This window comes from Cydia fagiglandana, chromosome 14, assembly GCF_963556715.1.
Source record: "Cydia fagiglandana chromosome 14, ilCydFagi1.1, whole genome shotgun sequence".
In the NCBI taxonomy this organism is placed as follows: Eukaryota; Metazoa; Arthropoda; class Insecta; order Lepidoptera; family Tortricidae; genus Cydia; species Cydia fagiglandana.
Genome location: NC_085945.1, coordinates 11971882 through 11999707, shown reverse-complemented (window position 1 = coordinate 11999707; position 27826 = coordinate 11971882). Strand labels below are relative to the sequence as shown.

Sequence of the window (27826 nt, the reverse complement as noted above, 5' to 3'; positions counted from 1 at the left end):
TTTATAAAAGGGATAAAACATAAATTAAATAATATAGGCTTGAAAAGTTGCGTGGACAAGGGGGTAGGTATACTCTATTGCCGCATTCCCATTACTAAAATGTCCTCGAACCAAAATCGATAGGTGTCTCCAGTTTCAGCAAAGCTTAAACTTACGGATCGTATCATGGGATTAAAGTTTGGATATAAATAGGAATCAGGAGCTTTTCAACCTAATACACAAGAAAACAAAACATTTCTATACTCGAAATGGATGGATGGATGAAAAGAACTGTCTGTTTCCACTACATTACAGTTAAATAATAACAGATGACAGTTAAAATACTGATTACGATAGTAATACCGTGCTCTTGGACGCGAGCCCGAGGAATATGTCGTCAAAAGTCATAATAAGACCTGATGGGTCTGACGAAGGACGAGTGCTAACTACATTTGGAAATAATATCTACCGCGATCAACAACAAGATTTTATGTTCATTTATTTATAGCTTTAAATAAACTTAAAAGAAAAATAACATCTTTATCCAGGTACAAAATATTACATAAAGACATAGACAATGGACAGTGGCCCCCAAACTAGGCCAAGCCTGTATCCTGGGAACCTTTGAGAGGCCTTAGGTATTAAGATTACACTGAATATTATATTCTTTATACCTATGCATTTATTGGAAAGGCCTAAATTTAAAAAAAAACACTTCAAAACTCATAAAAATTTATACATTGCAATATTAAACACTATTAACTAATGATACACGTTTCAACTGGCTATATTAATTCATACAATAAATGAGTCACGGCTCCACAGTTGCCAATAAATAATAAATAGACCAATGAACTCAATAGTTGTTTATGAATGTAAACATTACATGTAACAAATGGCCTGAGCCTTGGTCGTTGGAGTGACCGAATGACCTGGTTAAATTTAATACGTCAGAGAACCAGGAGCTTTACTTTTTAGTTCAATTTAAAAATATATGTACTTACCTATTACATATTTTCTATATTGTTCTTATTGTACCAAACCATTATACCAGTCCGTTTTTAGGGTTCCGTACCCAAAGGGTAAAACGGGACCCTATTACTAAGACTTCGCTGTCCGTCCGTCCGTCCGTCCTTCCGTCCGTCCGTCTGTCTGTCTGTCACCAGGCTGTATCTCACGAACCGTGATAGCTAGACAGTTGAAATTTTCACAGATGATGTATTTCTGCTGCCGCTATAACAACAAATACTAAAAACAGAATAAAATTAAGATTTAAATGGGGCTCCCATACAACAAACGTGATTTTTGACCAAAGTTAAGCAACGTCGGGCGAGGTCAGTACTTGGATGGGTGACCGTTTTTTTTTTGCATTTTTTTTTGTTTTTTTTTTTGCATTATGGTACGGCACCCTTCGTGCGCGAGTCTGACTCGCGCTTGCCCGGTTTTTATAATACCTATACCAATTTTAGGGTCAAGTAGCCATACAACGGGGTCATTAGTGAGTCAGCTTGCAGGTATAAACAACAGGAATACATAACTTATTCAATGCACTTTATAATTCAATGGACAGTATGGGCATATTGTTATGTAGGTTGTAACATTGATCATTTAGATCAGCGGTCGGCAACCAGGGGCCCGTAGGCCGCATGCGGCCCGCGAACCTGTCACTTGCGGCCCGCGAGCCTCCCTGGCTAATTTGTATGTAATATTGACAAATGACAATGTCTCATAAAGTCATAAATATTAACAAAGTACGGCCCGCGTCACCTCCGTTAACTACTATATGGCCATTGGCTGCTAAAAGGTTGCCGACCGCTGATTTAGATTGTAAAGTTGCGAGATCGTTTCGTGATCAATAAAGCAATTATTAGTGTAATAAGTTAACACAATGTCTACTTCTTTCGTCAGATAACAATCGAATAAGTCTATAATTATTTTAGGTATGCACTAATATTTACTTTACTTTTAAATTAAAGTAAAACCTATATGGCTTAGCAATGAAGGTCATTGACTGTACAACAGTCAGTCAGTATTTATATGAAACTCGTCACAATTATCTCTCGCATTAGGTCATATAATATAATAAAATCAAGAAAGAACTTGGCTGACCCTTATATCTTTTAATAAAACTGAAGCTTCGGCTTCATGCTGAAATTTCCGCGAAATCCTAATCAACAAGCTATATCTTATGACATGCACAATGACGTAGATATAACGTAAAATAACATATTTGTAGTTACCGTAACGTATTTTATATAACGTGCGTGCTCTGAGAGATAAGATAAGATTAAACCTAGACAATATTATGTGGGCGAAAACAGCAACCAATTGGGTCCCACATCAAACCCGGGGTCGCGGCAAACCTCGACGGCGCGGCGTTGGCGAGATGACCTTGACGCCTTTGATAGGAACTGGTGGGAGACGGGTCAAAACCGGGATACGTGGAAAGGGAGGAGGGAGGCCTTTGCCCAGCAGTGGGACACTCTAGGCTCATATAAATAAATAAATATTATGATCATGACTCGTGGGCGTTTCAGGATAGAATACTTTGTACACCTCAATAAAAATAAAACAACTATTGAAAACGTTGAGATAGACAACATGTCTTTATTTAGTCGCTAATAGTGATTTCTTCCGGATAACCTTTGGGTTACGATTACGTTACGGAATAAAATTGTGTGTCAATATGTTTATTATTCGCTGATAGTGAATGCATAACTTTCTATACGGCTACCATCAGTTTGGCATTGACATAAACGCTATCGTGAACGTAATTTACTTTCTATATATCTCTTTCGCACTAATATGTCAGTACGAGCGAGATGCATAGAAAGTAAATTACGTTCACGATAGCGTTTATGTCAATGCCAAACTGATGGTAGCCGTACTAGTCGCTTAAAATTATTAAAGACGGGCAAAGAATCAGCAGCGATTAAGTTTCAATGTCCGTAGCGTACGCGAAAAGTCATGACAAAAACAAACAGATGGATAGCTGAGGCTTCAATAGTTGTAGGGTCCCGGTTGTTAGATTTTACTGAACCATGATAATAGACATGTACCTTTTCTAGTCCAGATAATTCAATAACGCAAGCCTTCAGACTACAAGTAGGTCAAGGCTTGTGCATCTGCTACCTTCGTCTCCACGGCCTTATATACCGAGTTAAATCATCACGGTGCCAAGTATAAGCCGAAAATTCTGTGGATAGCACAATGCGAGCACAATACAAATATATACTATTGCTACACAGGAGTCATTCCTAACACATACTGTGTAGAACACTCAGGACTCTCAAGGAAATCTGGTTGGTGCTAGTTTTCAAGGGACCTAAAGGTCTCGGTTACACTGGTCTTTCAGAACTCGTCAAGCGTGTAGAATATGCCCAAGCGGCGTCTAGACGGCCTCATTACTAAACCCCCTCCACTACCCCCTATCTACCTCATTCGCAAAATATTTCTCTCTGAATCCTACTCTAGTGTATCTTGACCTCCAAAGCAATAACAATTATCAGTATTCAGAGATTTTATTTAGACTGGTCCAATTGAAGTGAAGCGAATTTTCGAACGTGTAGTAGTCTTACATAAATATTACGATCGTAATTAACTCTGACGCTGATTATACTAAAGTGTAGTTCAGCTACCTCCGTGACCATATTTTATCTATACTTCGTTTTTTTAGCATTAGAAATTAGGTAAACAATCTTGATGTGTCTTTTAATTGAAAAACACATTTTAAAAATAAATTACGGCAAATATGTAACAATTATGAATCTAATACGATCATTTATATTCTTCTGCTTTCATAAGTAATCGTTTTTGATTTTTAAAATGCGTTTTTCAATTAAAAGACATGTTAAGATCGCTTACCTTCTTGCAAGTTCTTTCTAATGCTAAAAAAAACGAACTATAAGCTTTTAGTCTAATATATACAGTCAAGTGTAAAAATATGGATGCATGCAACTTACCTACTCAAAAATATGTCCCATAGTTCTTAATTCGCTGATATAAGAGCTATGGGACATATTTCTGAGTAGATGACGAGTGCACCCATATTCTTACACTTAATACTGTACGAAGTCTTCCGATTTTTTTTAAACTGCGTAGTTGCCAAACGTGTCCATTTTTACACTTCGCTGCTAAAATAAATATTATAGTTTGACGAACATGTTATTAACGTAAGAAACTTACTAAACGGTAGATCATATTTTTGGGAAAGGATATATCGTCAAGTGACAACCAAAAAACACTAGTTACTAAAAACGAATTAAACAACAATCAACCTTATTGTGGAACTAATACGGTTCACTATGGCTATGAACTTGTAGTGATAATTAGTGAGTTTTGGTCACCTGACGATATAGAGGTTAGCCATCACAATAGAGCAGACCAATTTGGGTCGAAGGCGTCAGGTCAACATCCTATGACATTGTTACTTAGACTAGAGAAAATTATATTTTAGTATTAGATGTTCTATATTTACTAATGGAGGTCAGATTAACCTTGATACTTGATATACTGAAGACAAGACTGGCGTTCCTGTACATGAAACCTGAAGTATGATGATACAATAAGTAACTTCTGTGGGACTTTCGAGGTTGCTTAACAAGGACGGTGCTTCCTTCCCGATCTCCAGATGCAGTCTATTATTAATTGAAGGACCTTCTGTTTCAATTTAAATAATAGGGCAAGGTTAAACATATTAGGGACAAAATTCGAAGTTTTAATGTATATATTATAACTATTATAAGTTATTTGACTTTCATTTGATGCAAACCAAGAATTGCACAAGGGCTACCATCAAATCAGCGGGAAAGGCACTAAGCTCATCATAGTTTTGCTAATGAAGTGAAGTCATACAACTTATTGTTACAAAAAGTATATTAAGTCATTAACAGACTGATAAAAATACATAATTAAGCCATCATCCTCATCCTCACTCTTCTTTCTTTCTTCTTTGTTTTTCCATAACTTATCGTGAACGTCTAGTCACTAGTGGATGCTGCCCCTTAAGTCTCATTTCGTTAAAATAATTCTACACCATTTATTTTACATTTAAGTACAATATCTGATCAAGTTTAATAAACAACGCACTTATTCGATTAACCCAAATCCAGAGATCGCACCCCCAGCGCGGTGCGTCGCACCTGGAAAGTCGAAGGGAGTCACCTAGGGCGTCCTCTCGCCGCGCCGAGCCGTGGGCTCGTCGGGTCACCGCCCTAACGTTTGAGCAAGCGTCTAGCGGGGACTGATAAAATATAGACTGGTAAAATAATCCTCACACCCTTACTCGTATCAAAGACATATGTAACTTCGTATAAGATGAATAAAGTCTAAGGAAAAAACGTGCTTTGGAAATCAAGAAAAAGTCATTCTCGGATAGATGCCGCACACACCTTTAGCCTATCCTCGGCTAGATGGCGTGACGACACCGTTTCATATTTAACAATTTTAACACATAGATATCAGTGAATGTACATGGATCAAAATTATATAAAAATAATAAAATCATTTATCCATATATATACATTTTTTTGATACTTTTATACGTTTTCATTTTGAGTTTTAGTTGTGTGTCGATAGATGGCGGTAAATGTACTGTGACTACAAAATTTACAATGACAGGACCCTTATACAGGGCGTCCCACGGCGATGCCACATGGAGGGAAAGTACCTTAAATATCATAGATAGCATATTTTGCTGAAAGAAGACTTCATTTTATTTTTAAAACTTAGTAAAGTTGCATTCATACTTTTTTAATTTTTTTTGAAAAAAAATGTATGGAAAAAAATTATCGCGTCATTGGAGGAAAAGTACCTTAATTATTGTAAATGAACATCTTACTGAAAGAAGACATTATTTCGATTTAAAAAAACAAGTTAAATTGCATTTTAAATAATTTCATGGTTAAACCGGGAATCGAACCCGCTACACGAGAAAAAAAAATACCTTGTACCAAAAAAATTATTCTCACATTGAAGCCTTTCGATCGGTATGACAAAGCTACAAGGTATTTTTTTTTCTCGTGTAGCGGGTTCGATTCCCGGTTTAACCATGAAATTATTTAAAATGCAATTCAACTTGTTTTTTTAAATCGAAATAATGTCTTCTTTCAGTAAGATGTTCATTTACAATAATTAAGGTACTTTTCCTCCAATGACGCGATAATTTTTTTCCATACATTTTTTTTCAAAAAAAATTAAAAAAGTATGAATGCAATTTAACTAAGTTTTAAAAATAAAATGAAGTCTTCTTTCAGCAAAATATGCTATCTATGATATTTAAGGTACTTTCCCTCCATGTGGCATCGCCGTGGGACGCCCTGTATACTATCTATTCTTTTTGCTCGTATTAACTTAACCTTATTTTTGTTATAATTGTATTCAAAAATATAGTACCCTAGCTTAAAGCTCTGTTTCAACAGATTACGTAAGTATTATAAATTATTAATTATCTATATGGATCGAGACGTTTGGCAATAATAACGTCCTGCAAGTTAAATCTGACACATCAAATGCGAATGATAAGATAAAAAATAATTGTGTTTGAGATCCACCTTTGACTTGGCAAAGGTAATGCTCTCACTTGTAAAGGTCTACGTTCTACATAAATATAGATATATCTTTTGACTTGCCTTTTCCGTAAAGCTTCCCGAGCTTTCCGTGAAGCGCTTTCAAAAATGTTTAACTGAAACTGAAATCTTCCTCTTGTCACAACATTTACAATTCTTGGTTTCCAAATCATAGTAGGAATTGTCTCAGGATGTAGGTTGCACTTACTAACGTATAAACCTATGTCCTCTTTTTGTATTATCTGCCTATGTCTGTTTTTTTCCCAATAAAAAAAAACGGAAACGCACCTTATGGAGTCTGGCAGTCTTTATTTATTACTTAGTCTCTGCGTCTAGTGACAAATCGTTACTCGGGAACAAGAGTTATCGCGCTGATGAATTTTTGTTTGCAAACGCTCGGGTTCATTGAACTCTCGTCATCGCTGACCTTTACTCACGTCCGGTTATTCGTTAGAGAAAACCTACATTGCAGATTGTAATTTAATTCAAACCAGTGAATTAAAATTCGAAACTATTTCTAGACGTATCGCTTAACAGCCGCACTGAGAGAAAAATCATCACCAGGAATTAAAAAAACAGTTCTGTACTGGGGGAAAAAATGAAGTTTTAGTAATAATTATGGACGTTTCACTATTTCTGTAAAGTTTATTTATTTCTACAAACAGCTCAGTAATCCCAAATATAATTTCAACAAACATAATAGAAATTGCAAAAACTAATAGAAATTGCAAAAGTCAATTTGTTCCTATTAGTTAACTCTCCTTGTCCCCGGATTAAGTTAATTTTTGTAATTCTAAGTGTATTTTTGTTGTTGGACTTTTCTCTCAGTGCGTATTCGAACAATGAGATACGTCAAATACTAGATATTGAAACGTACGTTTTGTTTGAAGAAACGTCACTTTTGACGCTTGTTTGACACTGACATATCAGATCCATATCGTTTCAATATCTAGTATTTGACGTATCTCATTGCTCGAATACGGCTGTTAGTATCTGTTGTGTTATTAAAATAAACGCATTGTTCTCGAAACCACCTGTCTGTATAATGGCTTCGATATTTATCGTCTCGCGAATGTGAGGACAATCCTCCTTGAAGTACGTCCTCGGCGCCACGGGTTTGCCCCAGAATCTCGCAGGGCGTTGACTCGGCCGCGCCGGCCCACAATCATTCGGACGTCTGGCAAAACCTCACTAGCGTTGTCCTTCACAAACAAACTGACAACATCTACAGTGCAAACGAGACAGCTTGAAACGATTCGATTGTTTTTACAGAATGATCTGGATGGTTCGGTTAAGAATTTATGAAGGCAGGAGATGCGTGTTACACTTTAACGTGTTCCAAAACTCATTCTATAGCGTTAATAGAGTTATTTATGTGATTTATATAGGTATGTAGAGAGATCGTAAAACCAAATTGTTGCACTTCAAAAGATTTGAGGATTTAAAAGGTGTCAAGGTTGGCAGACCGACTTAGTTTCCTAGTCGGTGTTTGAAACGTTGTCAGCCGTTAGTTAAATTGTCCTGATATGGTTCCCATGTCACCCATGTGTCAAATTTGGCTGTAATTTATTAATAACAGAAGGACATTTTTTTAATGCCTATACAAAGTCGTAGACTTCATAAATGTTGTATAATATTATGTTTAAAACTTTACGACTATGCTTTCTAACTTTCTATCTCGCTCATTAATTTGTAAAATTGTACATATTAACGAATTTTTAAATCTCACATTCAAACAGCTTACTGTTGTTTTATACCAGGGTTGTGTGGGAACCATTCTTATTAAGACCCTTCTGTGCTTAGACGGCAGGTGCGCAATTACCCCTACGTAGGTACTGCACAGTTGCCCTCAGGTTCAATTCCAATATTACTTTTATTACCATAAAATAAATTTTTATTAAGCTTATAAAGACTGGTTAGCGTCGTGACCAAACATAGAAATCATTTGCGTATCTCTCCGATGATACAGAGATGAATCACTCGGAATAAATGAGTACGCTTACAGAGCTGCCGTGAACCGTTAGGTGTCCATGTAAATAATGCAATTTAAGATTCTGACTCATTCCCATGAGTACGAGATCTCATTTAGATGTTTAATTGTGTTTATATTTTGTATGGCCGATTTAGATTTATGGACTTCTCCTTGACGTATGTGCGTAATGCTTTGCATATCTTTTGTTATTCTATAGATATCTTTATTATGAAATGCGGCGCATCACACATACTTGGGCATGATAAGGCAAAGTGGACCGTGACGAAAAATATGCATAAAAATAGTTTCCAGTTACATATATAAAATACCACTGTTCCTAGGGGTGTAAATTGAGTAGGTACAGTGGCGTTCAAAAGTAAATGAATAGATGTCGACCGTAATGCATTAATATTACGGTTGAAACATGTCCATGCGCTTTTGAACGCCAGTGTACAATATATCAATGTTGTAATTGTACAATTAAAGGAATCTTTATTTTCCTTTAGACAAGTTTACTCTAATCCTTCGTCTTGCATCTATTTAGTGATGTTGTTTTGTTTATGCATCTATTTAGTGATGTTGTTTTGTTTATTCATCTATTTAGTGATGTTGTTTTGTTTATTCATCTAGTTAGTGATGTTGTTTTGTTTATGCATCTATTTACTGATGTTGTATTGTTTATGCATCTATTTAGTGATCTTGTTTTTTTATGTATCTATTTAGTGATGCTGTTTTGTTTATGACCCACTTTAAAGCGGTATGTCCCCGTCCGTCGCGACATTGAGCAGTCTCATTTAGGACGCGACCTCGCTCCGAGAAGGACGCGATGCAATTTCCTACCTCCGACAAATTGTGTTTGGAGAAGCTACATGCGCTAGGTGTGTCCCGGCGGGGCATACTTTTATTGTTTTAAAGTAGTTGTTAGGAATTCGTCATGTCTGTCAGATTACTTAGGTTATATATTCGTTTTAACTCGATATCTTCACGCACACTTGAGAGAAGGGACTGACGGACGGACAAAGAAGTGCTCCTGTTCCTTTTTTCTTCTGGGGCTCGGAACTCTAAAAAGGAGATGTTTACATCCTTATTTGTTTCTTTATTATATATCGTATTAATCCCGTCTGTCATGTTTTTTAATAATTAAAGAACAATTGGGGCAAATTCACCGTTTCGGGCGAGACTTCTCTGTGACAAGTACACGCTCAACCAACTGAACTCGTGGTTGAATTAAAAACTTTTTTGTATCAATTGAATTAAGTTACGGTTTCTGTGGACATCATAAAATAAATGGACTTTAAAGCCCAGTTTTCTTACTTTACCCTTAGGTATAAGGCACGCTAAAACGTTTCACTTCTTACGAATCGTAAATCTTAAAAAAATATATCCAGTTCGTTAACTAATCCAAATGAAAAAACCCCGATTTTTCCGTAAGTTTTCGACGCAGCTAGTTCGTAATCTCGGCGAATATTTTCGTATCTTATCCTTCATGCCATATTTTTTTAAAGTATGTTATCTTGTCATTGCACGTAGAACCGATGGCTATTGGAGCGGAAAGGTTCTCGAGTGGCGACCACGTACTTGAAGGTGCAGCGTGGGTAGACCCCCACAAGGTGGACTGATGACCTGGTAAATCGCGAGAGTCCGCTGGATGCGGGTGGCGCAAGACCAGTCATTGTGGCACTCTTTAGGGGAGGCCTATGTCCAGCAGTGGACATCCTCTGGCTGATATGATGAAAATGATGATGATATCTTGTTATTCTCAGGTAACGGGCAACAAGGATCGCCAAAGCCAGCAGATCCAGACGAAGCTCGGCGACTACCAGATCGCGCAGGCGTTGATCGACGATCCTAGCAAATCGATCGGCATCTGCGCAGAGCCACCCAGCCCGGCGCCATGTGAGTACTTAACGCACTAGTAATAAGGTTTAATTTAGGCCGATAAAAGATTTGATATTTATTGAAATCAAATTTTACAGCATTACAGCTAACACCAATGCACTGTAAACTTAAGTTGTAAAATTAAGTAAGTAATAGTAAAGCGATTAATAAGCTACCTATTGCATGTTTGATTCGCAAAAACGTAAAAAATCTTTAAAAAGTTTATGACTTTGGTCGGAAAACATAATTCAGGTTGACAAAAATCGTACAGCGTAGAGCGTCTTAAAGGAGATTATAGTCAACAAAGAAAAGATAAATGAGATAAGTGTAGACTTGGTCATTAGTAAATTGTTTTTTTCTGGCTGGTAGCTAGAGTTAGTAGAGTATCAAACTAAATCTGCAGAGTTTTTTCAAGGACAATGTGTGGACTTCGTAAAATTTCAAGAGACAGCGAGTAATACATTAGATAGAGTGTAAGCAGATAATTTTGAGCAGTTTATTTGTATAGATATTTCTGCTGCAGACCGAACAGGGCCAGCCAATATTATTAAATTCAAGTTTCGCATATTTCGCCGCTGACAAACAATTTAACGTTGCGAAATGTCTGTGACATTGAAACAAAAGCAGGCTGGTACTGATAATATCACGAGCCATAAATAGTGTGTAACTTGCAAGTTGTTACCAAGTCGGCGTTGGTTGTTAAAATATGTAGAGGCGTGTTGTACCCGAGAATATTAGGGACCCGGCCCCATTTTGTTTATGGTTCTTTGCAGTTTCTCTGGGGAAGTCTATTTCTTGATGTTTATGTTGATGACTATGATACTAAATCTCTTACTTTGGTAACTCTGAACTTATACTTCTCGGAGGTTTTTAGGTCCCAAAAAACTTTTAATAAACGATGGAGGTTTAGGAAAAACTTTACCAGGTCAGGCGGAGCAGGATTTTTTTACAGTACGATGAAAAATGCTCGCTCTAGCACATTTAATAACTTGTTATGATTTCGAACAGATTTTGATGCGATCTTGATGATCAGTTAGTGATTACGGTGCATCTCACGCACGAGTTTCACTTCATTTTGCATGCAACAATCAGCGTGAGCGATATTCAAGGTCGTATCAAAGAAAGATCAAAACCGTAACAAGTTTCTTTTATTTTAGGTATCTACTCAATAAAAAATACGCAGTAATGTTCATTAGTCATATTTTTTCGCCTAACTGTATGACAGTTTGTTGGGTGATTGGGCTCTTGGGTAGATTATATTGTGTAAGTAACCTACATTCGATTTGTTCATCAATGTATCCGGAGATCCCCTCAGTACGCCGTTTGATCACAACGGACATACCGCTCAAAGGGTTCAAAGATACACAGCCCGTTCAAGCAGAAATTCGATTTAATTTCCTTGTGGCGTTGACTCTATTGCATGTTAGTTCCAATTCCGTGGCTCTTATCTAAGCCACTGGAACCAGTAATCGGAATACTTATAACTATGATCCTATTGTAGGTTATAGGGATGATGAAACACGTTGAATTTATTAACACAAATTCTAGTTAAATATTTATAAATTGACCATTTTACCACAATAAATTACACACTAAAATGGAACTTATAAAAATATACAAAACTTCAAAGTTTCGCAATTTCTGGAAAAAAGGAACCATTCGATTCTTTACATTTTATTGAAAAATAAATTGTATAGCAACTTAGATAACGAAAAATGTCACCGTCAAAATAGCAATTTTCTGGTTTTCCATACTGTCGTTTCTGAATTTTGAATTGCTTTAATTAATGCAATTGGTCTCATACAGACATTTGATCCTCAAAACAAACCGGACCGACTGATACCATTAAAAAACTTGTTATCTAGCCTAATATTAGAATTCTTTCCAACAATAGTTGTGAACTAGATTTCAGTTTCATAGAACTAGAAACAAGATGGAAATTGGAATATGTATGTTGCTCTTTATATTAGTATTCCCAAATTCTTTTCTACGGTACATTTTCGCCAGTGAACTTTACTCCAGAAAAAAAAACATCACGTCAGACGATTTTCCCGCCAAACCTCTTTTCGGTGGCTAATTTCAGAATCGCATTATCATAACAAAAGTATAAGTCATTTGATACCCGGCGCTCTGTTCCACTTTGCGGAATCTCCAATTTTTCAGGTGAAGCCGAAGGAGATATTCGATATTTTTTCGGCTCAGCCCTTGTATTTGCATAATAGCTTATTTAGGCCAATTTGTATACCTGTCCACATTCATATAAGCACAATAGGCATGTTTGGGTTGCTCCAAGTAGTTCGGCCTTTATGAAATACTGCCATGATATTTGATTGAGAACCTTTGCTATTGCGTCTGCTTTTTAGGCTTCCGCACCCAAAGGGTAGAAACGGGAGTAACGGGACCCTATTAATAAGACTCCACTATCCGTCTGCCCGTCTGTCTGTCTGTCTGTCACCAGGCTGTATCTCATGAACCGTGATAGACAGTTGAAATGTTCACAGATGATGTATTTCTGTTGCCGCTATAATAACAAATACTAAAAAGTACGGAGCCCTCGGTGGGCGAGTCCGACTCGCACGTTATTTGAGCTGTTTTCTAAGGCTACGGTCGTACTGCCAGTGTTGGCAAAATATCAATTCGAATTGACGATTGACGATTGAGGATTGACCGATCAATTCGAATTGACGATTGACGATTGACGAAACTAATTCTAAATCTACTGATTGAAGATTGACGATTACTAATCGTTAATTCGAATTGACCGGTCAATCCTCAATCCTCAATCGTCAATTCGGATTGACGATTACTTTGTATGTACACCTAATGTCCTTTTTATTTAGGCCATTTTTTGAAACTGACCAAATGCGTTCCGAAGCGGTGTCCGAGTTTACCAAAGGTTCCGAAACATGTTTCTGACGGCATTATGAAGGATGTCCTTTTTGGAACATTTTCGGGATTTTCCTTGAAATTAACCGATAGCGTTCAAAATCGATATCTGAGGTGCCCAAAGGTTTCGAAACTTGTTTCCGAGGGAAATATTGAGAGATGCCCTTTTTTGGGACATTTCTAGAAATTACCCGATTGCGTTTAAAATCGATATCTGAGGTAGCCAGAGGTTTCTAAACATCTTTTCGACTGCAATATTGAAAGGTGTCCTGTTTCGGGACATTTTAGTGACATTTTTTGAAAGTGACTGCTTGCATTCAAAATCGATATCTAAGGTGCAAAACATGGTTTCAACGGCAATATTTAGATTCTACCAGGGACAGGAACCGGTTACCTTAACCGGGGTTTTTCATAGGGTTATTTTAGAAGCGGTTGTAAAAACACCTACCATAACGGTAACCGTCTGATAAGGTAACACTTTGATTCGGTAACCGTATCAGATACGGTTAACCTCTGTTACCGGTAACCTAAATAAAAACCCAGTCTATTCAGTTACCTCATTATAAAGTTTTTGACCAGTTCAAACGATTGTAATCTTTATGCACACTTAAATTCAAGTTGTTATTGAATAACCGAGGTTGGCATGAGCGATCTATGAAGCCTCCAGCATAAACAAGTTTTTTTGCCGTTCCTCTGTTTATCTTTATATCTACCTAAAATAAAACGACGAGTTTGGTTCGAATGAAAAAAGTGACTGCTTTATTAGCTGAGAAGTTTCTTACAAGTTGCGCATAGATGGCGCTAGTAGTTATGCATATTTTGATATTTACAACACCCCCACTCAAAATATATCTTAAAATAACTAAATAAATCGCAAAACAAAATAAAGGTTGCCGCTACACTCTTACAATGCCTAAGGCATCCATAAATTTGTAATGCTTAACAGTGCATAAACTTTTTGTAAGTAAATCAGCTGGCATATCAGCTGTGCATAAATACTTTACTATAACAATATCTTTTGTTATCAGGTCTCTACAGTAATGAAATCTTACATCAATGTGTTTAGTTCTGTTATGAAATACAGGATTAACTAACAATTTGTGTGCACTTTGATTATCATTATGCAAAGTAATTTTATACATTTTCTGTGTGATTTCATACTGTAAGTTTCTTAAATATACTGCCTCCTTACAGGCTTCTGAAATACTAACATATTCAGCTTCGGTACTTGAAAGCGATATACATTTTTGTTTACTACAGCTCCAAGATATGACCGATCCAGACATTGTAAAACAAAACCCTGTGTATGATTTCCTATCATTAATATCACTACACCAATCTGAATCTACAAAGCCCTGAATGTTGTCATTACCATTTTTACAATATCTTAAACCTACATTTTTAGTTTTCTTTAAGTATCTTAGAACTCTTTTTGCATAAATCCACTGTTCTTCATTATTACAGTTATTAAATTGACTAAGATATGACACAGAATAAGCTATGTCAGGTCGTGTTAAGACCGCCAGGTACATTAAGCTACCTATAAGCTGTTGGTAGGGATTTTGACAGGATGTAACATTTTCCTTCTTACTCTTCAAATTTGCCTCCATTGGAGTATTTGCTGTCTTACATTCTGACATATTGAACTTCTTTAATATCTGATCAATATATTTTTCTTGACTTAGAGTAACAATATTATTTTTAGTATCAAATTTAACTGACATACCAAGACATTCTCTGACTCGACCCAAGTCTTTAATTTTAAAATTACTACTTAACATTTCTTTCAGATGTTTTAATTCTGATGGGTCATTTGAAAAAATCAAGAAATCGTCTACATATAATGTTACCATGGTTTTATAATTACCAACAATTTTAGTATATAAACATGGTTCTATTTTAGATTTATTATAACCATCTGCTAACATACAACTGTCCACTTTTTTATGCCAAGCACGGGATGCCTGTTTGAGACCATATATAGCTTTATTTAATTTAAGAACCTTTTTGTCATCAGCACAGGCTAAACCTTCTGGTTTCTGCATGTATATAGTCTCATCTAGGTCCCCGTTCAAAAACGCTGTCTTGACATCAAGATGAATCACATCTAAGTTTAACTGAACTGACAGTGCAAACAAAAGCCTTAACGTAGTATGTCTAACTACTGGAGAAAATGTCTCTTCATAATCTACACCATACTTCTGAGTACACCCTTTAGCCACGAGCCTTGCTCGATACCGCACATTATTGTCTGAGTCACACTTCTTTTTAAGAACCCACTTACACTTCACTATTGTACCACCACTTGGAGCATCGACAATTTCCCAAGCTTTGTTGTCCTGGAAACTCTGCAGCTCGTCCTGCACAGCCTGTTCCCAAAACTCCTTCTCTGGTCCTTCTAGTGCTTCTTTCAGTGTGAGCTCATTATCAGGTTGGACATCATTCATGCACATAAAACCATACATGTCAGGTTTTCTTCTTTGTCTCACTGGAAAAGCCCTTCTATTTTCTGTATTTGGGTCTTCATCAGAGACTGTCGACTCCTCCGAGGGCACATAAGTTTCATCATTTAAATTTATGCTACCTGTGGAAACAAATGAGTCCTCTAGCTCACTGACCTGATCTGTGTCCCCCACTGGTTCTGGGCATTGCAGACTTGGGCTCTGCGCAGCCTCTTCTAACATATCATTCACAGGAACAAGAGTTTCTTGGGAAGTATACTTATCTTCCATAATGATGACATCACGACTAGTTGTGATACTTCTAGTTGTAGGGTTGTATACTCTGTACCCCTTGACATCCTCAGGATAACCAATAAGTATGCATTTTTCTGATTTCTTGTCCCACTTGTGTCTCTTTTCTTTTGGTATATGCTTCATGACTGTGCTGCCAAATACTCTGATGTGAGCAAGATTTGGCTTCTTCCCTGTCCACAGCTCATACGGTGTACGATCATTCAGTCCATTTTTCACAATGCGGTTCTGTAAATAAACAGCACAATTAACGGCTTCTGCCCAAAATTCTTTGCCGAGACTTGCTTCGAACAAAAGGCATCTGGCCTTCTCTGTGACCGTACGTATTGTCCTCTCACTCAGACCATTCTGTTCGGGTGTGTATGGATTTGACTTCTGATGAATTATTCCGGCTTGCTTTAAATAATTATCGAAATCTAAATTACAAAATTCTCCACCATTATCACTGCGTAGGTTCCTTATTTTCTTTGATGTAAAATTCTCTACCTTTGCTTTATATTCCATAAAACACTGTAGAGCTTCACTTTTATTTTTTAAGAAAAACACATGAGTCATGCGGCTGTAATCATCGATAAAGAGAAGAAAGTACCTGGAGCCTCCAAGAGACGGACTTTCCATGGGGCCTGCAACATCACAATGCACTACATTCAGCAGCTCTGTACTTCTGTTACCTTCATTAGCAAAAGGCAACCGACTCTGCTTTCCCTCGCAGCACACAACACAATTTGACTTGCTAATATCTGCCTTCTCTTCCAACCTGATGCCTTCTACAGCATTCTGCATTTTATTCATGCTATGACTACAAACGTGCCCAAGACGACGGTGCCAAAGGGACGGCGATTCCACTACAGAAGCCACAAAACACGTCACTGTGTCCAGTTTATAAACACCGTTTATAAGTGTGGCTGTAGCTACCAATGTCCTCTTCTTATTATAGATTTTACATCCATTGACCGTAAACTTCACCTTATTTCCTTGTTTTATCAGTTGACTAACTGACAAAAGGTTTGTAGTCAGGCTAGGAACACACAGTACATTTTCGACCACTATGTCGTAATCACACTCTTTAGTTGTAGTCGTGATATTCATGTTTCCGCTACATATAACAGGCACTCTAGTCTTGTTAGCGACCATAATGTCTTTATCAAACGAGCCTGAATAACAAGCATCAATCACCCAATGTTTATTGCAAGTAATGTGACAACTCGCACCACTGTCAACGTAGAAATCACTTTTCTGAAAGTCTCCGGTATAAAATACAGCACTAAAAGCATGACTTGTTTTGTTTTCAAGTTTGTCGGCTTTGTCGCTTTGATTACGATAATGTCCATGACGTTTACAGTTAAAGCATTTGACATTGACGTTTCGTTTCTCCTTAACATTGACAGGTGACGTCTGTGCGGCCGCGCCATCCTTGCGAACCACAGACTTGTTATTTCTCTTATGTTAGCTGCGGAAACATGCTAGAGCGTTAGTCACATCACTATTTTCCGGTTCCATGTCCATCAACTTAGCTTTAATGGCGTCCGTTGTGATTTCTATGCCGGCATGTTCTATGGCCATTATCATCGGCATATATTTATCACTCAAGCCCGCTAGCATGATAGAACCGATCCACTCGTCACTTATGTTGAAACCCGTTCCCGACAATTTTTGACCCGTCTCGACAATTTGAGTCACATAAGACGCCATTGATGTACAGTTCTCAAGTCGAATTGATATAAGATTCCTCAACAAGCTAATCTTTCTTGTAAAGCCCGAGTCATCAAATAGTTGCTTTAATTTTGTCCATAACTCATACGATGTCGTGACACTTTTTATATGAATGTAGATAGACGGATCTATTGTCAAAATCAATTTAGCTTTCGTTTTGCTATCTTCTGTTGCTGACGCCGCCGGCGTTGTTTCATCCGGCTTTTTTATGCACTTAACCATGCCTTCCAGCACCAGAAAGTTCTCGACGGCAAAACACCACTCACTATAGTTCTCGCGACCTTTTAGTTTCGGTACGTTTACTAAATAACTTGAGCTAGCAGCCATGATTTTGAATAACGGTTTTCACGAATTACTATTTTCACACAGTTTTACTTCACTTTTTAGTCCAATCGTAAAACACACAAGTCCTTTAGTCCATCACACAAAACCTTGCTGATAATTCTGACTATTAACTTGTAAAATAGTAATTTGAAGTGGCTGGAGCACATAACCTAAAATAAAACGACGAGTTTGGTTCGAATGAAAAAAGTGACTGCTTTATTAGCTGAGAAGTTTCTTACAAGTTGCGCATAGATGGCGCTAGTAGTTATGCATATTTTGATATTTACAACAGTGTGGTGTGTTCTTATTATAAATCTTATTATATTATAAATAAAAGAAATAAAGTAAAAGAAATAAATAATGTAAATAAAAGTAATTAAATACAATAAATAATATTAAAAAAAAAAAAAATAAAAAAAAAATAAAAAAAAAATTAATAAATAAATAAAATAAATAAAATAAATAAAATAAATAAAATAAATAAAATAAATAAAATAAATAAAATAAATAAAATAAATAAAATAAATAAAATAAATAAAATAAATAAAATAAATAAAATAAATAAAATAAATAAAATAAATAAAATAAATAAAATAAATAAAATAAATAAAATAAATAAAATAAATAAAATAAATAAAATAAATAAAATAAATAAAATAAATAAAATAAATAAAATAAATAAAATAAATAAAATAAATAAAATAAATAAAATAAATAAAATAAATAAAATAAATAAAATAAATAAAATAAATAAAATAAATAAAATAAATAAAATAAATAAAATAAATAAAATAAATAAAATAAATAAAATAAATAAAATAAATAAAATAAATAAAAATAAAAAGAATAAAAATAAAAAGAATAAAAATAAAAAGAATAAAAATAAAAAGAATAAAAAAAATCAAGTAAATCAAGTAAATAAAATAAATAAGATACATTAAATAAATAATATATAAAATAAATAAAATAAGTACTCCCGGTCCTGTAATAATAAAATTATAGGTCGTCAGTCAATACTGACATCAGGAACATGTTTTCGAACCTCTGGGAACCTCAGATATCGAATTTAAGTCCAGTAAGTAAGTCCCAAAAACTTTTAGGGACCTATGGTCGACATCGATTACGAATATGAACTTAATCGGCCAATTTCGAAAAATGTCCCAAAAAGGGACATCAGTCAATACTGACATCAGGAACATGTTTTCGAACCTCTGGGAACCTCAGATATCGAATTTAAGTCCAGTAAGTAAGTCCCAAAAACTTACACCTTTGAAAAGTAATCTTAGGGACTATGGTTAATCTAGATTGAGAATTGATTTAATCCGAATTGAGGATTGATGCGTTAATTCAAATTGATTCAATCGGATTGCCGCGTCAATCAGAATTGATTCAATTCGAATTGATCAATCCGGATTGATCAATTCGGATTGACGCGTCAATTCGATTGATCAATCCGGATTGATTTAGTTCAGATTGATGCCAACACTGCGTACTGCACACGCCGCACGCAGCCGACAACGTCCCGTCGCATGATGGAAGACGCTGGATGCAGCCGACAGCGGGTGTTTTGGTCGTTTTGAGACCGTAGCCGCAGCGGCCAGTCGCGGCAGTTTCTGAGAGTTTTTGTAGCGAAAGGACGTGTGTGTGTAGGATGGAAAAAACTCTAGCGTATTTACTGCTTAAGGAGGAAGATGATGAGGACATTTTATTTATAATATCAAGGAAGCAAAAGAAAAATAAGAACAATATATTTAAAGCTAGACAAACGGAGGGTGCCTACAATATTTTGGTGACTAGGCATTTAATTGATAATGAACTAAAATTTGTGGAATATTTTCGACTATCACGGTTAAATGACGTTTTTGACATTGTCTCTGTTCAAGACAGGGGGCTGAAAATTAGGGTTTTTCTATATTATATTGTAACGTAGTACATTTTTCTAAATTTAAAATAAGTATTTTGGGTCGATTGATAATTAAAAGAAAAATACCTCTTCTAATTTCAACGTTTTTAACGGTGTCCAAAACAAACCTCATTGATTGCATTTCTATGCATAATCTGTTGCATTCAGATGCACCTGATATTATTGTTTTTGAAGTTTTTATCACGTGTATCGTACAAAATACTATTCGACTTTACTAACTCAATCAATAACTCGTCTTTTTCTTTCGGAAATTTCTCCATTTTGAGCTAGCGTCCAGCCGCAGCAATGCTCCAAAATGACTAAAGACGCAACGGCCAGCGGGCGGCTGCAGCGGGCGGCGGGGGGACGCCGCACGCAGCGAGCGAAAACGACCACTCCCGAGCATTCTCGAACACACCATTCAGACGCTGCGTGCGACGTGACGTTGTCGGCTGCGTGCGGCGTCTGCAGTACGACCGCAGCCTAAAGCTGTTATTGCGTTTGGTATCATACCTATTGATATTACAAGATATAATAATATTTAGGTACTAATTGTGCGATAACAATTGTAAAAAATCCTTCACTACCAAATCTGCATAAATTCGTAATCAGATTAGTAACTGATAATTAGTATATCGCAGAGATTCACTACTTTAAATCCTGATTACCATTTTAGATCTTCAGTTTACACAACCCCCAACCGCGGGTTAGCCTGCGCGGTAATAATAGCTCGTAAAATATTGTAATACGCTCGGCAGTCGGGGTTTTCGTGGAGCGGCGTGATAGATAATAAATGATTCAGTGCGTCCCCCGACCGAGGGTGCGATTCCCAGCGGTTTAATAGCGCATCGCTGCAGACAAACTATTATGGGCCTGATTATAACTTTCATACACGTCAAAAAATTGCTAAAGATACGACAAAGATCGAATATCTCAGTGTCAAAAGTGACGTTTCTTCAAACAAAACATCACTGACATAGCCGATCCATACGTGAAAAATTTGCTAAAAATAAGCAAATTTTTGACGTATCTTAAAGTTTGGATCTAGCCATATAAGTCTAATCTCCGGTTTCGCTAATCCCAGTAAAGTTAGGGAAATTTATAAAATAAAATGGGTTGGGGGGTCATGTAAGTAGCCGTCATAATGCCAAGAAGAAGATCAATGAGTAAATTTTTGTTCTAAGCGGAGACGGATGTCTGCTACTAAAATTACTATGTAAAAAAAAAGAAAAATGGGAAAATGTAATTACAAAAAAACGAGAATGGGTCTGCCTATCCGGTTGTTGTGAGGTTTGATTTCTTATGGCCACGTACCTATACCGGGATAATAGATAAAGTTTAAGGTATTATCGCCTAATTTTTGCAAATAAATGCGGTTTTTGATCCACTTCGGGTCGCTGAGCCAGCGAAGTAAGTAAGTAAGTTAAGGTATTATCGAAGCACTGGGAATACTCGTCGGTCGCGTCGGGCGTCAGTGTGACGACACATCGCGGTGACGAAATATCGGACGCATCATTAACCGTCTTTTGTTACGCGTCCTTTGCGTCTAATCGTCTTACGAGAGCGATCAAAGCCTTTGACGCTCTCTTTGGCCTACTGTTAATTCTTTGTCTAGAGTTGAATGGATAGACGTGTGATAATTTATGGACGATAGATAGTAAGTATCATATGAGTATGTGGTATATTTTGTTCCAATTCTATTAGCCTCTCTGCTGGTACACATATTATTTTCGTCAATTAATTGATTATAATATCATTGAAGAATTATTCGTCTGCCTGTCTGTTAAAAAACATCGTAAATTTTGTAGTTTTTTGTTTTATCGTATTTGTGGTAAAAAGATTGTGATACCGAATTCTAGTCGAAATGATAAATGAAAGATTATTTGTCAATTTCATAATTTCTTACTTGATCATTTATATGAAATGGTTATAAGTTTCCTTTTACGCTGAAATAACAATAAGATATTCTACGATGTTTTTTTATAAAAGTGTCGCAACATTTATAGACTATTTTTAAACAAAGTTAATCTCATTGGAATACTTAAGATGTCTTAAAGATCGCTCCTAATTTTTAATGGCATACTACGGCTGGACATTTTAGTTTAATTTTGATTCATATTAAATATTCGGTACCTTTGAAAGAAAAGTAATCTGGTTATTTCAATTTGTTATTAGGAATTAATCGTCAACTAAACATGCAGATTTAAGAAGTTAATTCATTAATTTAAAATTCCAAATGCTAAAAATCATTTTTTAGATCATTTGAGAATCATAATTTGAAGTTGTGTGAACCTAATTACACACGAAAGCGTTTTAATAAACTAAACAAAGGCTTCTGAAGACGCCTTGAAGAAAATTCCATCAACCAAAATAGAACTCGAATAATACAGGGCCGATCAAGCTACCCCAGCGAATTAATCTGAAGGCTACGGCTCCCTCAAGAACAGACGTAAAACTCGCCCCCATAAACCCGCCGTAATAACCCGGCCAAAATAATACCAAGACACCCATACATCTACGCACTTTACTGCCTTGTCGGTTAACATCTTAAATGAGTCATCATACAAAGAGTTACAGCGACTAGGTACTTTAAATTTAACGATCATTCAGCCACTAGACTTAATTAAGACGGTCGAAGTAACTTAGCCGTTTGATACAAATTATATATGCGAGCCGCATCCGACTATTTAGTATTTATGTCGTAGTCAGATCGTATAATCCGCCGTATTACATTACGGCTAGCCGTTTTCAAAAACAGGGGCGTTTTGGAATGCGGCGGTTCGACGATTAGCCGGATTGTCACTGCGATACGTTCTTCAATAAGGCGGCCCACGTTTAGCCGCATCGTACATTGTAGAGTGACCAGTTCTTTCGGTCGCCTTCGTAACCGGAGTTTGACAATGTTTGCAATTTAATTTATTTCTACCATGGTCCCACCGCACTACATGTGTTTCTTTTCCAAAACATTTCCTTCACAACTTAAATAGACGGAGCCCCGCAAGCGGGGCTCCTATTTCTGGGCGGTTTGCCCTTCGGGCATCTGAAGTTACCTAACGAACCTAACCTAATTACCTACCTACGCTTTTTTCCCCAAAGTGTAATGTTTTCACGGACGTCTCACTTAATCAATAGGTAGGTAGGTTAGGTTCGTTAGGTAGCTTCAGATGCCCGAAGGGCAAACCGCTCAGAAATAGGAGCCCCGCGAAGCGGGGCTCCGTCTAGTTAAGTTGCGAAGGAATTTTTTTTTTGAAAAGAAACAGTTCGACAAACTCCAGATTTGATGGACACCCCAGCGTTTGTCAGGCAGCGCCACAAGTGTTAAAAATGGGAACTAAAAACTGTCAAAGCGGCGGCTAATGACTCGCTGTATTACATTACGGCTAGTCGTGTTGAAGAACGTATGGCGCCGAATACATTCCGGCGGATTCTCATTCAGCCGCATTCAATACGGCTAATCGTTAAACCGCCGCATTTCAAAACGCCCCTGTTTTTGAAAACGGCTAGCCGTAATGTAATACGGCGGATTATACGATCCGACTGCGACATTTACATTGCGTTTTAGAGAAAGCACTAAAATGCTCGCAGGCGGACGGTCGACTGTAGCTCTTAATTTAACTGCTTAAGCTCTGTAATGCTAATAATTAATAATTATTAACCGGGTAATATAAAGTACACATAAGCACAAAACGCTGGTTAATAATACCGCTGAGTTTTATATCCATTGCTATATTTTTATTTGATTATCTTATATTTTTCAACCTGCGCTAGTTTGTATTGGAAGATCTCTTAAATTATATTGCTTCAGCCGCCTAGTTTATTAAAACGAGATTTTAATATGTTTGCATGAATGGCAAATCTATCGAGAGCTGTGTGACTGAATGCCTAATATAGTGTACAATGCAAATGTATCAGTTACGTGTACATGCACATTTGCAAACATGATTCAGGTTCGATGTATTGATTAATATTATTTCGCAATGAATGTACTGAACTAACGTACAGTCGCCATCAGATATATCGGAGCGGCCAAGGTGTTCACAATATCTGAACACGAACTCTAACGCCCTGACAATAGAGGCGTGTTCAGATATTTGTGAGCACCTTGACCGTTCCGATATATCTGATGGCGACTGTACCATTAGCTAATTTAGCTATTGAGGCGTATCAATTCAGTCACTCTGTTTGCAGCCCTCATTTTCCCTTCTCAGGAATCTCAGGACTCTCAGGAGATATTATCATGCCGCGATCAGAAAGGGATTAGAAATGACAGATTTCCATACACTTACGTCTAAATCAATATGGATTGACAGCTATCTCAATCCCTTTTTAATTGCGATTCAGTAATACATTCGCTAAACTTCGATATCTATTCCGCAGTATTTTTTTGAAATTGTAGGAAACTTATGGCAAAGTTGATTAATTTATAGAGAGCTAACAAATGTCCATGAAAGATTATGTCAAAGAATGTAGACGCGTCAAAATTTTGAGTGTGGGAAAATTCGTAGGTGTCAACCCTTTTACGCCTACAACTCGGTTAAATTATGTGGATGATATTTATCTTACATATTGCTGTGCTGAGATGAGATTTTGATTTGCCCGGTTATATAACGCCCACAGTCTGTGTAGGTATGTACGAGTATATGTATCGTGCCTAGAGGTTTTAGTAAAGATCATACTCGCTTTAAATATAGAGGAGAAAAGAAAGTCTCTGTAATCTGTAGCGTATTGGATACATTTCACGACCTTGACCCAAATTTCTGACACTGTTTACAGTAACAGCCAATAAGATTTCGTATAATTACTAAAGACCTTGTGTTTTACTTCCTAAAATATTAACATATACCTTAAACACCAGGTGTATATCTAGGTGATGTACATTTTTCTGATCGTTATTGGACAATATAGCGACGACTAGACTCGGACATATTTTCATTGGACAGTCCTTTATAATCTTTATATATGACTTATCCACTATTGTTCTGGGATATTTTACTATAAATGCATTAGATGCATTTATTTATTAAAACAAAATGTTTAATGACTTTAGAAAGATTATAATTAGATTAGATTAGATTTAAGATTAGATTAGATTATTTATTATTGTGAGTAGAGTACACTGTACTACTAATTTTACTGTATTTATTTTATTATTCACTGTATTCTGGCAAATAAATAATTTGTATTTGTTTATATTTGTATCTAATTAATGTATATTAATGCTAATATCAGTTAATGTAAATCGAAAGAAAGATTAATTAGAAGATTTTATAGTGGCTATATGCTATATAATTGTTCGTGACCACTTAGCCTTACAGATGATCTTTTAATAAAGTAGAATCACATCGAGCCTAAACGAGCGACCTAGTTCACCAGAACCGGTCATATAGCCAGGGTAGACAGTATAAGTAATTCAAGAAGCTACGGGTCGCTTCGTGCAACATCTCGGTCGCATTGAGAGGGTTAAGGCTATTGTGGGGCAAGTAATAGTTTTATGTTCGATCTTGATACAGTTTTATTTGTTTACCAACATTGTTATCTATGTGTGGTGAATGCAATTTGAGCCAATCATAATTGATGAACTGATTAACGTAACTCAACAGAATTATAATTCATTAACTTTCCGTAGAACAAAAGTTAACGAACCTAATTAATTCAGACAGATTAAATAGTGCAATCAATTATCTATTCAATTGCTTTAATCGGCATTATTTGCATAGAATCGTCTATCACTTTTAAAATAACTATATTTACCTGTTTCACTTAATTACTGTCCAAATACATTACAAGCTTTTCTGTCGCTCGAGGTCTCGCATTGTAAAAACAAAACCGACCAAGTGCGAGTCGGACTCGCGCACGAAGGGTACCGTACCGTTACGCAAAAACCGGCAAAAAATCACGTTTGTTGTATGGGGCCACTTCAATATTTATATTATCCTGTATTTAGTATTTGTTGTTATAGCGGCAATAGAAATACAACATCTTTGAAAATTGTAACTGCCAGACGGACAGTGGACAGACAGACGGACAGTGGAGTCTTAGTAATAGGGTCCCGTTTTTACCCTTTGGGTACGGAACCCTAAAAAAAATCTCAAATGAAAAACAAACATAAAACTTGCTGCCGGGCATGTAGCTCGGCGCCCTCCGTACGTGGAATATAGAGAAAAGACGACTGTCACCCACTTTTATTCAGAATAGTTTTAGTTTTGCGTATTGTCTTGTCAAGAGTTTAACGAATTTTCATTCTTTTCCACATACCGAATACAAAAGCCGACTGCAAACCTTAGCAAACCTCAGCCAATGTGAATATTTGCGTTAATATTTCTATTGGGTACTACTGGGTATACTGACATAATTTTCAAAGGCTGTGTTTGATAAATGACTGCTGCTGCGTGACGAATCCGTCGCCGGTCAGTAGATAAAATACAGCCACTAACTATTCATCACCCATATGTCAAGATCACAGAACACATGCCCTATAGATTGAACAAATGAACATACATTTGACCCGTAAAGGGTACTAGGACAACTTGTTTCATGACCCGCTGTGAAACCTTTTTACATTTAATACGTTATAAGCATTAAATGTTTAAAAAAAAATTTTTTATGAGGCTTTATTGTAAAAAACGTTTTATGGTGTGTACAATCTGTTTGTTCGATTTTACATAGAGTAAACAGTGCGATCACTCTATTTGCGTTGCGGACCACGTTTGCGAAATTATCAACATAAATTGATTCCCATGATGAAAATCGCTTGCCGACAAATGCCATTCGAAAATTAGTGTATAAATGTGTCGGGATCATGCGACGACAAGGATATGAACGTTTCCATAGATTATTGTCATTTTCTATAAATGATTGTCATTTAGCGGGACGTCCAAGGATGATCATGGTTTGTTGTAGTATAAAATTTAAGTGACGGCAACTTAGTGTAGTTTGAGAGTACTGTACTCGTAGAAATATAATAAATGAATTAAGTTGAACGCAAATGTGTGGTCACTTGTACGGCTACCACCAGTTTTGACATTGGACGATACGCTCGCGTCTACGTAAATTACTTTCTATACATCTCGCTTGCACTAATATACGAGCACGAGCGAGATGCATAGAAAGTAAGTTACTTAGACGCGAGAGTATCTGTCAATGTCAAAACTGGTGGTAGTGGTTTTGAAGTCTTTGTGTATCAGTGGCGGCGCGTCTACATTGTTCGTAATCAAGCCGTAGCCGAGTTGCTCTTCCTTTTCTTTATAAGTTTAAAGAAAATGGCCCAAGAGCCTGAATATCAGACAAGCCGATGGGAATCGAGTTCTATGGACGCCCCGCCACTGTTGTGTATGCTTCACAATACCGAGTCTATTTTTAGCGCGTCTACAACTACATTCTAAGGTATAACACATAATAAATAAAAGGTTAGGAAAGGGCGCAGTCACGATGACATTGATTTGCGCTTTTACCATTGAACAGAGGGCTTTACGTGTCGTTGGGCGGACTGTAATGAGGCGTAGTCTCCGCCTTAGGATTTGTGGATGACTGGGACTTACACAAAGCGATCGTATCAACCTACCTATTAGTTCTGTTTCAAGTACAATCGCTCTCTGTCTTTTTTACTGAGGCGAAACATTTGCTTAAGAAAACTAAACATTCGAATCATCATCATCATCATTATCTCAGCCATAAGACGTCCACTGCTGAACATAGGCCTCCCCCTTGGACCTTCATTCGTACCGGTTGGAAGCGACCCGCATCCAGCGTCTTCCGGCGGCCTTAACAAGGTCAACGTCGTCCGTCCATCTTGTGGGTAGACGTCCTACGAATCATATTAACAATAAATTAATTTTAGGGTTTAACTGATCCA

At 36.7% G+C, this 27826-nt stretch overlaps 1 protein-coding gene across 3 annotated transcripts in view; it reads left to right on the top strand.

Annotated features, from left to right (window-relative positions):
- Positions 1–27826, top strand: part of LOC134670778 (AF4/FMR2 family member 3) — a 311066-nt gene that overhangs the window by 163919 nt on the left and 119321 nt on the right. For all 3 annotated transcript variants that reach the window (XM_063528591.1, XM_063528590.1, XM_063528589.1), the window contains exon 4: positions 10281–10413. In XM_063528591.1, coding sequence (XP_063384661.1) covers positions 10281–10413 — 133 coding nt within the window. The remainder of the gene's footprint in view (positions 1–10280; positions 10414–27826) is intronic.